The 14584-nt window shown below is 56.7% G+C and overlaps 2 protein-coding genes across 4 annotated transcripts in view; one reads left to right on the forward strand and one right to left on the reverse strand.

Moving 5' to 3' along the window:
• Positions 1 to 6384, forward strand: part of USP37 (ubiquitin specific peptidase 37) — a 45191-nt gene extending 38807 nt beyond the window's left edge. For all 3 annotated transcript variants that reach the window (XM_025192743.1, XM_006036456.3, XM_025192744.1), the window contains 3 exons: positions 612 to 681; positions 1397 to 1535; positions 2873 to 6384. In XM_025192743.1, the coding sequence (XP_025048528.1) occupies positions 612 to 681; positions 1397 to 1535; positions 2873 to 2960 (297 nt within the window). In that variant the 3' untranslated portion in view covers positions 2961 to 6384. The remainder of the gene's footprint in view (positions 1 to 611; positions 682 to 1396; positions 1536 to 2872) is intronic.
• A 2006-nt stretch (positions 6385 to 8390) lies between these two features.
• Positions 8391 to 14584, reverse strand: part of VIL1 (villin 1) — a 10488-nt gene continuing 4294 nt past the window's right edge. Inside the window, exons 8-15 of the mRNA XM_025192738.1 lie at positions 14044 to 14202; positions 13569 to 13748; positions 13322 to 13467; positions 12514 to 12658; positions 12103 to 12291; positions 11261 to 11329; positions 9635 to 9772; positions 8391 to 8653 (exon numbers count right to left, since the gene is read on the reverse strand). Coding sequence (XP_025048523.1) covers positions 8540 to 8653; positions 9635 to 9772; positions 11261 to 11329; positions 12103 to 12291; positions 12514 to 12658; positions 13322 to 13467; positions 13569 to 13748; positions 14044 to 14202 — 1140 coding nt within the window. The 3' untranslated portion in view covers positions 8391 to 8539. The remainder of the gene's footprint in view (positions 8654 to 9634; positions 9773 to 11260; positions 11330 to 12102; positions 12292 to 12513; positions 12659 to 13321; positions 13468 to 13568; positions 13749 to 14043; positions 14203 to 14584) is intronic.

Here is a 14584-nt window from a genome sequence, read left to right on the forward strand (position 1 = left end):
CTGGGGTCTTCTAACCCCGGCCCTCTTTCCTGCCTATGCAGAGGGTCGGACTCGATGATCTGTTGAGGTCCCTTCCGACCCTAACATCTATGAATCTATGAAAGGGGTAAGAAAAGGTGTGTTGATTACTGGCAGCACCATAGGGGAGAATCTTTGTGCCACCTATCTGGGCATGGACTGCCAGTTCCACGCCCCGCTTATCAGAGGTGTTCTTAACACCATAGTAACCAACCTGGCTCCCAGGGTGGTTTATTTAACTTTATCTCTGTGGACTTAGTACTGACATCCGTGGAAATCATTTACTTGGGGAAATTAGCTTGACAGTGCAAAGCAAAATGGAGAGCACGTGGCATCCAGCTGGTCCAAAAGGGAGAGATGTGCTGTTCCACTGGTGACCGGGGACATGGAAACAATTCAGAAGTGCCTCCCACCCTCCAGTTCTCCAGGGATACTCTTTTCTTGTTGTCCAGTTCAGTTTCTATGCACCTGAGTGTATTTCTTATTCAGGCAGCTGCTGTGGACACAGGTCCCAAGGCCAAATTCTAGCCATAGGACTTGTTCTGAATCCAGTGCCGAAATAAAAGCAAATCCTTTTGAATTCTGTTTTCCAGAATGGAGAACTCCCTCATTCCTATCGTCTCATCAGCGTTGTCAGCCACATTGGAAACACATCATCTTCAGGTAGGGAATATACACTTTGGTATCGTCTTTTAACTGCTCTTGCACTGGTTAAAGATACGTAATGTTGAGTTACTGTAACAGCATCGTACGTAGGTTCAGGGAAACATTAAGATCCATTTTCTTGGTCACTGTTAATTAGTAAGAATAACCTTTCGGTTTGTAATTGAGCTTCCAAAATAAACCTTTTTCCAGTAGCTGAACAATATGATGTTTCATAGGGCCCAACCACACGTTCAAATGGAAGCTGGATAGAAACCAGCTATAAAGTGGTTGCACTTTTTTCAAACACTAATGTTGTAGCTGGTCTGTTCTTTTTGTAGCTGGATAGCCACTTTTATGGTGTGATAATTGCTTTGCACTTGTGGCTGGTCTGAATTTATTGTGATTAACCCATTCATGGTTGGACATGGTTTGGGGGTCGGACTCGATGATCTGTTGAGGTCCCTTCCGACCCTAACATCTATGAATCTGTGGTGTGACAATTACTTTGCATGTGTGGCTGGTCTAAATTTATTGCGTGATTAACCAATTTATTGCATAATATATGTAATGTGTGGCAGGGGCCTAAGAAAAAGAGGGCTGGGAGGGGCTGCATAAGTCATGAGGGCTTTCCAAGTTGCTTGAGGCCAGGCAGTCTCATCAAGGTGTCAAGAAACAATTAGTTGATGGGTTTTGACCTAGCGCGTGAAAAAAAGTGTCATTTCTCTTTTCGAAGGGCATTACATCAGCGACGTCTTCGATATCAAGAAGCAGTCCTGGTTCACCTACAATGACCTGGAAGTGTCCAGAACTCAAGAGGGCACCGTACAGTGTGACCGAGACCGAAGCGGCTACATCTTTTTCTACATGCACAAGTAAGAGTCTTGGAGCTTGAGGCAAATGTGTAAAAATGGCTTTTCTCTCTTGCCACAGAGAACAGGATGCAAACCCAGGGCTAGAGGTTGCAGCAAAGCAGGCTTATCTAAGGAAACACTTCTTCACTTCTCTGAGCAGGGAGGCCATAGGAGAGGCACCAGGGAAGGAGAAGACTCTCTATTATTGGAGATTTTCAAGAAGAGGTTGGCCAGCCACTGGATGGGGATGATCTAGGCTCAGCAATGCCTGTGATATGCTGTGGGGGTGTCCCAGGCTTCTGGGCTTTGCACATTGCCACACGAGGTTGAAAGGGAATCCCTCTGTCACCCCCTTTCTGCTACATGTGTCAGATGTGGGGTTTTCCTTAGAGGCTCTTGGAGTTGGCAGCAGCTCAGGCTGGGGATTTTGACAGCTGTGCCAGTGCTCCTGCTGGGACGTCAAGCTAGGGGGTCTTGCCCCTCTGCTCAGGGTCAGACCAATGCCACATTTGGGGTCAGGAAGGAATTTTATTCCATAGTCAGATTGATACAGATGGGGGTGTTGTCTCAAGCATACATGAATAACCCTTGCAGCAGCAGTACATTAGCTGCCACAGTCCCTCTGCTTTCCCTGTGGCAAGTTTGGATGTCGTGTCATGTCAGGGCTGACAGTAGTTGTACTAAGAGGTTAGTCAGTAGATTTGTATAGGATGGTTTGGACAGGGCTGACTTGGGCAAGGGTTGGGCTAGATGTGACCTCTGGAGCTCCCTTCCAGCCCCACTTCTCTATGATTTCTATGATCTCCCTTCTCCTGACCACCTTCCTCCAAGTTGAGGGCTTCTCTGGGGATCTTAATTGTGTTCCTGCCCTAAGAGTCTGAGAGAAAGTCCTGTGATAGTGCACAAATCTACCATGAACACGTCCGGTTGCGATCAGATGCCAGCCTAGCATTAAAGATGCATTTAAAGGAGGAGGTGTGGTATCTCAGCAGTATTATCTGTCAGTCCCACACATCTGTTTTCCCTTTGTTTTATCCTCTTTGTCAGTGCCCTTGTTCCCTCCAACTGTTTCACTGGCACCAGCTAATTATTCTAGTTTTGTTGCCCTCTTCCCCTCAAGTCTTAACGGTGGTTGTTGTCAAACTGTTTTGTAATAACCAAAAACTTAGTCCTGAGCTGCTTATGAATTCACAGGGCTGGGCATAGAGATCTTTGGGGTATCTCTGTTGGCTTAACTCCCAGCATCTGGAATTTCTCCGAGGCCTCAATCCAACTTCTTGTTCACCACACCTGTCTTCAGCTTGTCCAGCCGCTCTTTAGTCGTTGATCTCACAATGTGCCTTTCTCCGGCTTCCTAGGGATATCTTTGAGGAGCTGCTAGAAGCAGAGAAGAACGCGCAGCCGCTGAGCACGGAAGCGGGAAGGTCTGTGCGCCAGCCCCTGTGAAGAGCAGGGTACCTCGTTCCTCCTGACTGTGGGGAATTCTGAACTTGTGCCAGACATGGAGGAGAACAAACCGCTCAGGGAGAGATGGAGCGTGAGAAACACGGGACTCTCGACTTGCCGAACCATGGGCCTGAGCCGCAGTCATCAGCCTTGGCATCCCTGAGAGCGCCTCCTTTTGCGGGGGGCGGCAGGGGGAAGATTTTTATTGTTTGGGAAAAGCTTTGTCAGCGTGGAGCCTGAAAGAGTGACACCGAATCACCAGACTACAGCTGCTCATGAACTGATCTCACGGTAGTGCAGAGAGACCAGACCTTCCAGGCCCATTCGCCTAGGACGTGCGAGTGGGGAGGAGAGTTGCATATCACTTGGCATTCTATTCTTTTTCTTTTCCAAGAGCAACTGAAGCAATAGATTCTGTAACCCGGCCTGTATCGTGTTAGTAACGTTCACTGGAAACCCCCCGACGCCGAGTATCCTATGGCCAGTCTGCCCTGCTAGCTGGGGTGTCCGCACCATGCCAGTTGAACGTGTCCTGACGTCGGCAGGATGGTAGACACTCTGGCGTTTCTTTGCAGTGCTGGGAAACAAAGTGCAGGTTCTGTGGCACGCGTTTAAGACCCAGCTGCGTTCCATCACCTTGCCAGAGTTCCTCGTCCCCCCTGGTTTAACGCTATTATACACACGTTTGGTTTTTGTTTTGAACGTTTTATTCTCCGACTGCCTCTTTCCATAGCATTGTTGCTTGGTGCAGCTCGCAGATGAAGCATCTGTCTCCACGTACGTGTTTCTCTCTGGCTTCAAACCATGTCGGGTTGCCTTGTTTTGACTTCGACAGCCGCAGCTGATGGGGCAGGGGGTGGAAGGTAAGCTTTGACCTTCGGCAGGTTCGGAAGTGAACCCCGGCCACGTGTCATCGCACGCCAGGAACTGTCGTTCTGGCCCGGCCCCTTCAGAGTCTGCACACGCAAAGCTTTGTCTCTTTGTGTCATCTCAAACAGAACGAGTGAAGAAAGCCCGTCGGCAAGATTATCCTTGGATCGCTCCGTTAGACTGAGCCAAGGTTTCAAACTGACCTTCGGGACCCCCAGAACTGCCCAGAGAGAGATGTGCTTTCAGGGTAGCTATAAATCTATTGGGCTTTAAGGAGTCTGGAGCGTTCAGCTGCTTTAACCCAGCTCCATTGAGAAGCTTTGGAAACTTCAAGGTTAAGAAGAGATTTCAGGGCACACGTGTTTTACCTCTTCTATTTTCCTAGTTGACTTCAGTAACACGAAGCTCGTTTTATAGCCGGTTTCAGTAAAACATCCCACAATTTGATTCTTATTAGCACCTTCAAACCATCTTTTATTTAACTTGGGCCGATTTTCCTTCAGCTGCTGGGTTTTTTGTTTGCCGTTTGTTTTTTGGGGGGGGGGTTCTCCCAAATGAATTGTTATTAGCAACTGGAGGAGTTGATTGAGTTTTGCCCCTAATTCTGCCTCTTTGCAATTGGATTAACTGGTTACAGATGTTGAAAGGGTTTTATTTTTTTCCACCTTTCTTTGCTATCAAGGATGTTCTGTTTTAAAACTACCATGAGGAGTTTCTCAGGAATAAAATACCTAGAGCTAAGCAGATGTGTCTCTGATGACAGCGGGCATCAGATAGGGATCATCCGGAGTCCACGGAGCTTCTGGGTGGAAGGCTAACCGCAACCAAAGAAGCGGGAGGTCTTGCTAGGTGCTGGTCTTGCAGTAAGCGGGCTTAGATGCGGACCTGCGACATGCATGGCAAAGCTTTGCCCTTAAGACGATGCAGCTCCGGCCGCGCGCAGCATGTTGTTATAAACCGTTCACGTTTTCCGTTGTTGAAATGAAGGTGCATCGAACTGGGGAGGGGGCAGTTCCCAGAGGACTTTGTTGTAGAGGCCCAGAGCAAAAGGTGGGGAGCGTGGTGTTAGAGCAGTCACTGTTCTCCACCGTGACTCGCCCCTTTCTCCAGTTTTTCCCCCAGTCACAGCCGGCGGCGGTGCTAGAAGTAACAGGTCCACCAACGAACTGAGCAGGGAACTTAGTTCCCTCGGGTCTAAGCATGCAGCTCCCCGGATCCATCCATGTGTAAATGCCCCTGGGGAGCCCGGTGCTAGCCAAACGCCCCCCTGGTGAGCACAGCTCGGGCTTGGTGCAAAGGGGAAGCTTGCGGCCGGGTTTCCCTGTTGGAGCGAAGGCTACATGCTCACCCGTGTTGTCAGTAGCAGGAGGTGAACAAGCTCCTGTGAGCCGGTGACCTTGCCCACTGGAGCTTGCTGGTGCGATCAACACCCAGGTGTCCCCAGCATCCTTCACCGTGCGCCTCCCATGCTGCCTCTCGTTGCAGTAACTTGATACCGCTCAGCTTTAGCCCCCCGTGGCCTTTGCAGTCAGCCTGGTTTGTAGCTAGCAATGCCACGGGGCGGCTCCCATCCTCTCGGCCTCATGCTTTTAGTAGAAGCTCTTGTCAAGCCAGCTGGGAAGCAGGAGGCTTTTGGGGGGTAATACAGCGATGCCAGTAGGGCTCATGGGTGTGCCTAGCTAGCGAGGGTCCAGTGCAGGGCACATTACCCATCACTCAGAGCGTCCTCGCTCAGACCCTTATTCACCCCAGAGCCTGGTGGGTTTGGTCCAGCGACAGTTCAGTCTGGAAGGGCAGCGCGGGGGGGCTCTTGCTTCCTCCCTTCCCCTCATCTTTTGTCAGCTTTCCATTGATCTCGGTTTCCCCTCTTCCTTACGTTTGCTTTGTGCGATAGCTGTGCTTGTATTGGGGGTGGGAAAAGCAGAATTGCTGCTGGGCCCATCGGAGAGGTGCGTGCAGGGCAAGACTGGCCAGAGAGATGCGGTCTGTGCTGGAAGGATGCGTCTTCCCTAGCTGGGCTTTCATCCCATCCTACCTAGCTGGGGAGAGGACCTTTCGCTTCGCACGAGGGGTTTAACAGGGCTGCTACAGCCAACGGGAGAAATGGTGGGTTAGCCCGCGTTACCTTCATACAGACATTGAGGGCCCGTGGCAAGGCTGGGGGCACTGGGCAGGACCAGGGGAGCAACAGGGCTCATCACTTCCTTTTCTAAACCAATTTAATTGGGGCTAGTAACCAATCACCAAAGACAGGATCCAGTGGGGGCCTTACCAGAGAACCTGCCTGCCACCCGGCTCAGTGGCTGTCAGGGTTGCGGGCACATGTCTGGCCACGTGCGTGTCAAGGGGAGGCCGCGTGACCACCGTTGGGGCCCTTCCCGTCTTCCCGTGGAGCAGCACTTTTCTCTGTGTTTTAGCAGATCTGTTCCACTGGGATCTTTAGAGGTTTGCCCTCCCCTCCCTGTTTTTAAACTGTGTGTAGATAAGATTTCTTCTGTGGAATTAAAACCTCTTTATTAACCCTCCCATGCTCCCACATCTCCATTTCCCCTGCCCCATGCAGGCGGTGGGGGTGGGCTGGCGGGGACACGTGTGCGCTCAGTGCACTCTTGTTCCTTAGTCCGGGACCTGGAGGAAGCGGCTGGTATCGTCAGTCCGTCACCCAGGAATGAACTCACTGCGTCTTCCAGCGAGCTTCGGTGCAATCGCGTGGGTGCTGGCTGCGGTAGAGCCACAGTACGCTCCAGCCCCACCTGGCACCCGCCGGCTGTTGTTACATCAGTACCGAAATCCTGACGGCTGCAACCGATGCAGCTTACCCAGAGAGATGGGGACTCTCCATCCTTGGAGGTGTTCGGACAAAGCCTTGGCTGGGATCCACTTGGGGCTGGTCCGACTTTGAGCAGGGGGTTGGACTGTGATCACCTGCGGTCCTTTCCCACCCTCATGCTCTGATTTTATTGCAGTACCTGTTCTTGTTGCCCAATTATGACATTGGGCAGCTGAGGGGGTTCATTAAGGCTCCACTCCTTGCCGCCCCCCCCAACCACCATTTCAGCATTAGGATGGAAAAGCTGGTCCCTTCCTCGTGAGCTCTACATTGGCCATTAGCCAAGAGATGAGGGAGTCGTGGTGGACACATCACTACCCAACCACCATTTCAGCATTAGGATGGAAAAGCTGGTCCCTTCCTCGTGAGATGAGGGAGTCGTGGTGGACACATCACTAAATGAGCTCTTTGCTCAGCAGCCAGTGAAAAGGCGAAGAGCAGGTGAAGGGTGAAGAAGGGAATTGTGAACACACAAAATAAAAGCATCACAAGGTCCCTTAAACCCATGGGGCGTCCACATGGGGATTGCCAGCTGCTGTTTACTGACACGTGGTGCAACTGGGGAAAGGGAAACCATCCGCACCAGCTGCCATGGTGCCTCCTTCCTTCCCTCTGGGCTAGTCTGATGCTTGTGGGGCACGGTACCTGTTCCACATGGGCACTGGGGGACAGCTCAGCCTCTTGCAGCTGCCGGCAGGGCTGGAGCTACAAGCTGCTTGGGGCAGGGTCAGGCCTCTTGTACGTGCTGGTCAAGCACACAGCCTGCCCCGGGTCCCACCCCACCAGCCTATCGGACAGTGGGGTCAAGGGCAGTGAGGAAGCACCAGCTGCACTTCAACCCCTCCTGCCCCGATTCCTCCCCCAGCCTGGCACCTTCAGCCCTGCAAATATTTGCACAGGGCTTTTATGAGGCCTCTGCAGATAACAGCGATTGCAGCAGCTATACGGGGCTCCGACCTTTGGCACGGGCAGCTGGGAACCCGTGGCACCTCGCCAGGCCCAGGCCTATCCCACGCCGCACCTTGCTACAGGACAGAGCTTGCTTCTAGGGCGCTCAGCGCAGCTTCTCAAACCTGTTTCACAGACGTGGTGAGACCGGCATGGACGCGCACAAGCATGGGCACACTTGGATGTGCATGGATCCATACACAGAAACGTGTGCCCATGCATGGACACCTACACACATACATTTATATGTGTGGACACAGACACGCGCAGAGATGAGCACGTATGGATGCACACACAGATGTGGACATGCCTGAACATGGACAAGCACAGACACGAATGCACACAGCCCCGCGCATGCAGACACACACACACGTGGACATGCATGGACACACACAACCACTCACGGGCACACGCATGACAGGGGGACGTGAACACCCACACAAGCAAACGTGGACACTGCAGATCCTGCAGCCCCTTGGGGACGGGGCTGGGGTGAGGATTCACACTCCCACCTTCCCTGCGCTTCGAACTGCGCCGCTGCAAGCCCCCCAGGACAGGCCATAGCAGCCCCCACCGCAGACGTCCTACCCAGCCCAGACCTCCCCCCTCTGCCCGAGCCAGGATCCCCCACCAGCCGCGGGTCCTATGCAAATGCAGTCTGGGCAAGCCAAAACTTCTCCCCGGCTGGGGGACATGGCTAGGGCCACACAGTGGAGATCACCAGGACCGGGGCAGGAACATGGCTGAGATCATGGGGACTGGGGGCAGCGGCTGAGGTCACCAGGAGCGAGGAGGCGGAGGCCGTGCTCTGTGCGCTGGATTTATTGGGTGGCACCTGGGCGAGGTGGTGGCCACCCTGAGGGCCATGGGGGGGCATGGGACAGAGCCCCCCCACGCCGGTGTCCCCAAGCAGTCAGGGGCTGGCACCGCCTCAGAAGAGCCCCTTATCCTTCTTGAGCATCTGCCTCTTCCAGGGCGGCAGCGCGGCGAAGGCGCCCCGGGACATCCCGAACACGGCCTGGAAGTCCTGGTCACTCAGGTGCTCCTGCGGGCACAGCGGGGTTAAGGGTGGGCGCTGGGGGTTGTGAGAGCCGGGAGGCTGCAGAGCTCGTACCAGGGCATGGAGGGGAGAGGCGGGGTCCGATGCCTCTGCATGTGCACACGTGTGCATGTGTGTGCGCGCACACCAAGCCCTCTCACCTCCTGCATGCACACCAAGCCCCTCACCCACTTCTATGCAGATGCATGTGTGTATGTACACACCAAGCCCTTCTCACCCCCCCCACACACACGTGTATATGCACAGCAAGCTCCACTCATTTTCTACACTCACACACACACGTGTAGATGTACACTGAGCCTGTCTCACCACCACCTACACACACACACACGTGTATATGTATGTACATGCACACTGAGTTTCTCTCACCACTTTCTCCACACAAACACATACACAGCCCCTCACCACCTTCTACACACGTGTGCACACACCCACACACCAAGTCACTCACCCTCTTCTACACACACATATACCAAGCCCCTCTCACCTTCTACACACACACACGCATGCATGTGTACATGCCATGAGCTCCTCTCTCCACCTTCCCTCCCCCGCACACAGAGCCTCTCACCTTTTACACACACGTGTACCCACACACCAAGCGCCCCTCACCACCTCCCCCAACACACACAACCCCTCACCATCTTCTACATACACACCCCTAAGTCCCTCTCACCCACGTGTGCACACAGAGCACATGCACACACCCACTGTGCCTCCCTCACTACCTACCACATACACCTGTGGACACATCCACCTCCTGCATGCACACCAAGACCCTCTCCTCTCTTTCCTCACACACATACACACACACGCATGTGCCCCCTCTCCCTTCACCTCCTAGGTGCATTGCCCACATGTGCACACATCCCTCTCCCCTTCTCCTGCACACAGCGAGCCCACCACCTCCTACACATGCACACGCACACATATGTGTGGGCACGGCCCCTGAGCCCCGCATCTCACCTCCTTCCTGCTGGGGTCCACTCCCCGGGGCAGATGCTCCGCGGCCTTGTTCCGCAGGTCCTCCAGGGGGAAGGTCTGCAGGGTCCCCGAGTTCAGCGTGGTATTGGTCGTGAAAACCTCCTGCTTTCCCGTGAGCCCCTGGGAGACAGCAAAGAGGCGGTGGGGGTCACATGAGGCTGCAGCTTGGCTTCCCCAGACCACCCCCCCAGCACGCCCAAGGGGCATGGCTGGTCCCATCCAGGCATGGGCAGATCTAGGACTCTGAAAAGCGGGGGTGCAGCTAATGTGGGGCATCGTCACACACATCCCGGCACCTATTTTTCTCCAGGGACAAAGAAACCAATAGGCTGGGACGGTTAGAAGCAGCCGTGCAGCTCGTGCAGGTTCATAAGACGATGTCCTGCCTTCTTGAGCCTCTTGCCAATTAAAGCCGTGTCCAAATGTCTTGCCAAGTTAAAGCTGGTGTGAGTTATTACATCCGCAGGATCATAGAAAATGTGGGTTGGAAGGACCTCGGGAGGTCATCGTGTCCAACCCCTGAGCTCTTGCTTCTCCCTCCTGACTGCAACATAGGAGCTCCCTTGCCAACAGCAGCCAGCGGGGCAGCCAAAAGGCTCACGCAAGGAGAGAGGGTGGGTAACACCTGGGGAGTGAAGAGATTAGCAGGAATCGGGTCTATTAAGATGAGCTGCAAGGTCCATGGAGGCCCTTGGTGCTGCCTGAATAGAAGTGCCACTACCACTGCCAGGCAGTTGGTTAGAAAACTTTGGATGGAGCAGGAAGCAAAGCAGGCAGAAGCAGGGGGGGGGGGGGGGGCGGGAAAAAAAGCGGGGAGGGGGGGGGGGGGGGGGGGTAACTGCACTACTTCACCCCCCTGAATCTGCCCCTGCGGGGGCATCTGGGCATCCCCCCGCCCCCCCACTTGGACTACTGCTCCATCATCTAAAACCAGCTGCCTGGCAGAGATGGGCATTTTTATTCAGGAAGTGCAGAGGGAGTCGATGGACTTCGCAGCTCATTATCAGCTCCCTGGTTCCTGCTCATCTCCGCACCCCACAGGCGTTAATGACCATCTCCCCTTGTTAACAATGTCACTAATCAAAGTACGTTTTCTCTTGCCATTCTCTCCCCGATTGCTGCTAACCTCTTTGCCCCACAGACATTAACAACCCTCTGTCCTCATTAACGGTTCCACTAATCAAGCTACCCTTTCTTCTGCACCCCCGCTGCCTGCTCGCAGCTCCTGGTCCCGCAGCTCCTCTTCCACAGCCCTGCAGGCTGCTTTGAACCCCAGCTAGAAACCTGAACCCAGGCGCAGAAACCACTTTCATCAGAGCACCGAGGCCCTGCCCAGATGCTTCAGATGGCTACAGGGTGCTTTCTGAATCTGAAAAGAGACATCCGTCTGCTTCTAACGACTCCAGGACTAATGAGGTCACATCGTTTGATCATTTTTTGCTAAGCTGTGAGTTTAAGTGCAAGGTATGATGCAGCCAATTCAGGCAGGTGCCCATGAAGTTTGCTCTTTGGCAGTGGTTGCAGTGGTGATGGGTTTGCAAACTCCTCGATCAGCCCACGGTGCCGTAGTGCTGCTGCCTACCTGCCCTGGGGCACCTGGGCACTTACCGCTGTGACAAGGCTAAAGTTTTTGTTGTCTTGAAGCTCAGCCCTCAGCTCCTCATACGACTTCTTGTCCTGTTGGGGAGAGAGACGGAGACCAGGGCTCAGGCGTGTCCGGTGCGCTCAGGGGCAGCTGAGGTCCAGGAGCTCATCCATCTCCTTCCAGCACAGCAGTGCCCCGAGGCTGGGCATGGGGGCAGAGAGCAAAGAGCAGAGGAGCAGATTGGGTAGAAAGCACAGGGCAGGGAGCAGAAAGCAGAGCAGCTGATAGTACAGGGGGCAGAAAGCAGAGCAGTGGATGGGGCAGGGGGCAAGGAGCAGGAAGCCAAGCAGCACATTGAATAGAGACAGTGGGGCGGGAACAGAAAGCAGAGCTGGGGATGGGGCAGGGAGCACAAGGCAGGGAGAAGAAAGCTGAGCAACAGATTGGGTAGGGAGCAGAAAGCAGAGCAGCCGATGGGAGCGCAACCCAGCCGATGGGGCAGGGAGCCCCTGCAGGTAGCAGAACCCAGAGCAGTGGATCGGGTGGGGAAGGGGATCAGGGTGGCACTCGGGGAGGGGGCAGGGCAGATTTGTGGCACCCCTGCCCTCAAGGCTGCCCCCCACCACTGGCTCCACCTGAGAGCCGGTGCCCCTGTCCACCCCACCCACCCACGGGACCCGGCCCTTGCCCCCGGAGCTGCCAGGGGGGTTTAAATAGCTGGGGCAGGCGGTGAATCGGGGTTTAAGATCCTCAGCGTCTGGGCTCTGAATCTCTGGTGTGCACTGCCGGGGCCAGGGCCTGGCCCGGGGGGCCACAGCTCCAGGGCCGGGCAGAGAGGGGGGCCCCTACCCGGCCCATCACTCACCTGCCACTTGAGGGGGTCCCAGGCCAGGAACCAGCCGGTGAAGGTGGGGGGCTCGTGGCCCTGCCTCACCACCACGATGGGGGTCCGGGGGTCGCGCCCACTGGGGTGGGAGCTCAGGTACTCCTGGGCCATCACCGCCGCCGCCTCCTGCTCGCTCACGTTCGCCTCCTTCCCGATCCAGAAGAAAACCTGCGCCACAGACAGGCTCTCCAGACCTGCCCGGAGCCAGGGGGCTGGGCACAGGGCAGGATCGGGGCCTTTCTGGACACGGGACCCCATGGCTCAGGCTACCGGCTCAGCTGGGGGCATGGAGATGCAGGGAGGGTCTGGGTGTCTATCCTGCCCCGGCCAGCCCCTTGCTGCTCTGGGGACCTCGTTAAGGGGGGTTTAATTAGCCCCTCTGCCCCATACCTGGTCCCAGGTGTCCAGCAGGAAGACGTCGTCCTCCTCCAGGTCATCCTGGTTGAAGTCCATGATCTCCGTGGCCACGAAGGTGCCCGTCTGGTTGGAGCACTCAAAGAGGCGGGGGGTGACGGACGGTGTCTCCTCCTGCAACCTGCCGGGAGGTGGGTTGGGGGGGGCGTGGGGACCCCCCTCCTGCGGCTGCATTGCCCAGGGGACCCCCGCTTTGATCCCTGCCCCCCTAGATGCAGCCGTATTTCTATCCAGGCAGCACTGACTCGGTGGCTCAGTGTCATCTCCCGGGTTCCTGCTAATCTTTCTCCACTCCCAGGCGTGAACGCCGCTCTCTCCTTGTTCAAGCTCTCCACGTTCCTCCGCCTTTCCTCTGCCAGCCCAGCCCAGGGACGTCCCCTCCTCTACCCCCTGCCCTGCCGGGTCTAGGTAGAAACCAGCACGCCGGTCCAGGCCCGCGAACTCGGGGGCAGACACGACCGACCGCGAAGCATTGCAGGTGCCATCAAGGTGGCACTGGGATCCTACGACTATGGATGTGACTGGCATGGTTGGGCCGGGCCTGATCCTGCGACAGGTGCACAGCTGGACTAGATGTGACCCCCAGAGCTCCCTCCCGGTCCCATGCTACTCCAACCCTCTGCCCCTGCATCCCGGCCCCACACCTGGCTGGACCGAGCCTGGCGGGATGGCCGTGACACCGTAACCATAAAAAATCCTCCCAACGGCCGCTCCCTGTGGGGTCTTTCTGGGCTGCACGGTGGGCGGCTCCGGCAGGGTCCCAGGGACGGAGGGCAGGGGGTACCTCTTGCTGCTGGCGTAGGGGGCTTTCCCGCCCAGCGCGGCCCAGAACGCGGGGGGCTCCTGCCCTTCGGCCACCACCAGCTTCTCCGTCTTGGTGATGAGGTCGGTCACCATCTTGCCCATCTCCCGCTCGTCCCCGCTGCAGCCCTGCCGGAGACGGAGCACGCGGCGGCTGCAGGTACCGCGGGGACACCGGCTGCCCAAAGACCCCTCGCCCCGCTGGGTCTCTGTGGCCAGGCCGTACCTACCTTGCCGTACCAGAGGTAGCAGCAGGCTGGGGTCTTGAGCACGAAGACGTCGTTGGAGTTGAGGGCAGCGGCGCGAGCGGGCACCTCGATGGCTTTCGTGCTGGTCTCGTTGGCGCCGTGCACATGGAAGAGCCGCGTGGCTGCCGCCGCCTCCGTGGCTCCGGCCCGGGAGGTGCCGCCCTGAGGGGATGGAGGGGTTGGAGGCGGGGCTCCCAGTGCTGGGGGCAGGGCTTGGGCTCTGCGGGGTCCCAGCCTCCACGTCCACCAGCTCTCTGGGTGACCTCACCACCTCAGCATCGCTCTGTGCCTCAGTTTCCCCATATTCCCCATAGCCAGAGAGGAGCACTGCCATGCTCAGGCATCCTTGGGGTTGCCACTGCCCGCCCCAGGGCACAGCCGAGGCATCTTGTTAGCCACGTGGGCCCAAGCCGGACCCCCCTGCAGCCCACCGGGAGCCGGCCCGCTCCGTACTCACGGCGTACACGACCATCTTGCCCTTGAAGACGGCCAGCAGGTGCAGGGGCTCCTTGCCCATGGGCACGCGCACTTGCACGGGCTCCCCCCCGTACTCCTGGTCCAGGATCACCGCCTGGTAGGCCGAGGCGGCCAGCTCGTCCTGGCTGGCGTGGCGGCCCTGGGAGAAGCGGGTGTCTCAGAGCTGGGATGGCCACACAGCCCCCTCCAGCCCCCCACAGCGCCAGCCTGGACTTGGGGTCCCAGGGGACACAGAGTGTTGCACTGTGCCTCAGTTTCCCCGGTGAGAGGGCCAGGGAAGGCTCCCGCTGCCCCGCAGCCAGCCAGGGCGGCCAGCTCGTCCTGGCTGGCGTGGCGGCCCTGGGAGAAGCGGGTGTCTCAGAGCTGGGATGGCCACACAGCCCCCTCCAGCCCCCCACAGCGCCAGCCTGGACTTGGGGTCCCAGGGGACACAGAGTGTTGCACTGTGCCTCAGTTTCCCCGGTGAGAGGGCCAGGGAAGGCTCCCGCTGCCCCGCAGCCAGCCAGGAACCGGGGGTCTCG

Source organism: Alligator sinensis, unplaced genomic scaffold (genome assembly GCF_000455745.1).
Source record: "Alligator sinensis unplaced genomic scaffold, ASM45574v1 scaffold1332_1, whole genome shotgun sequence".
Taxonomy (NCBI): Eukaryota; Metazoa; Chordata; order Crocodylia; family Alligatoridae; genus Alligator; species Alligator sinensis.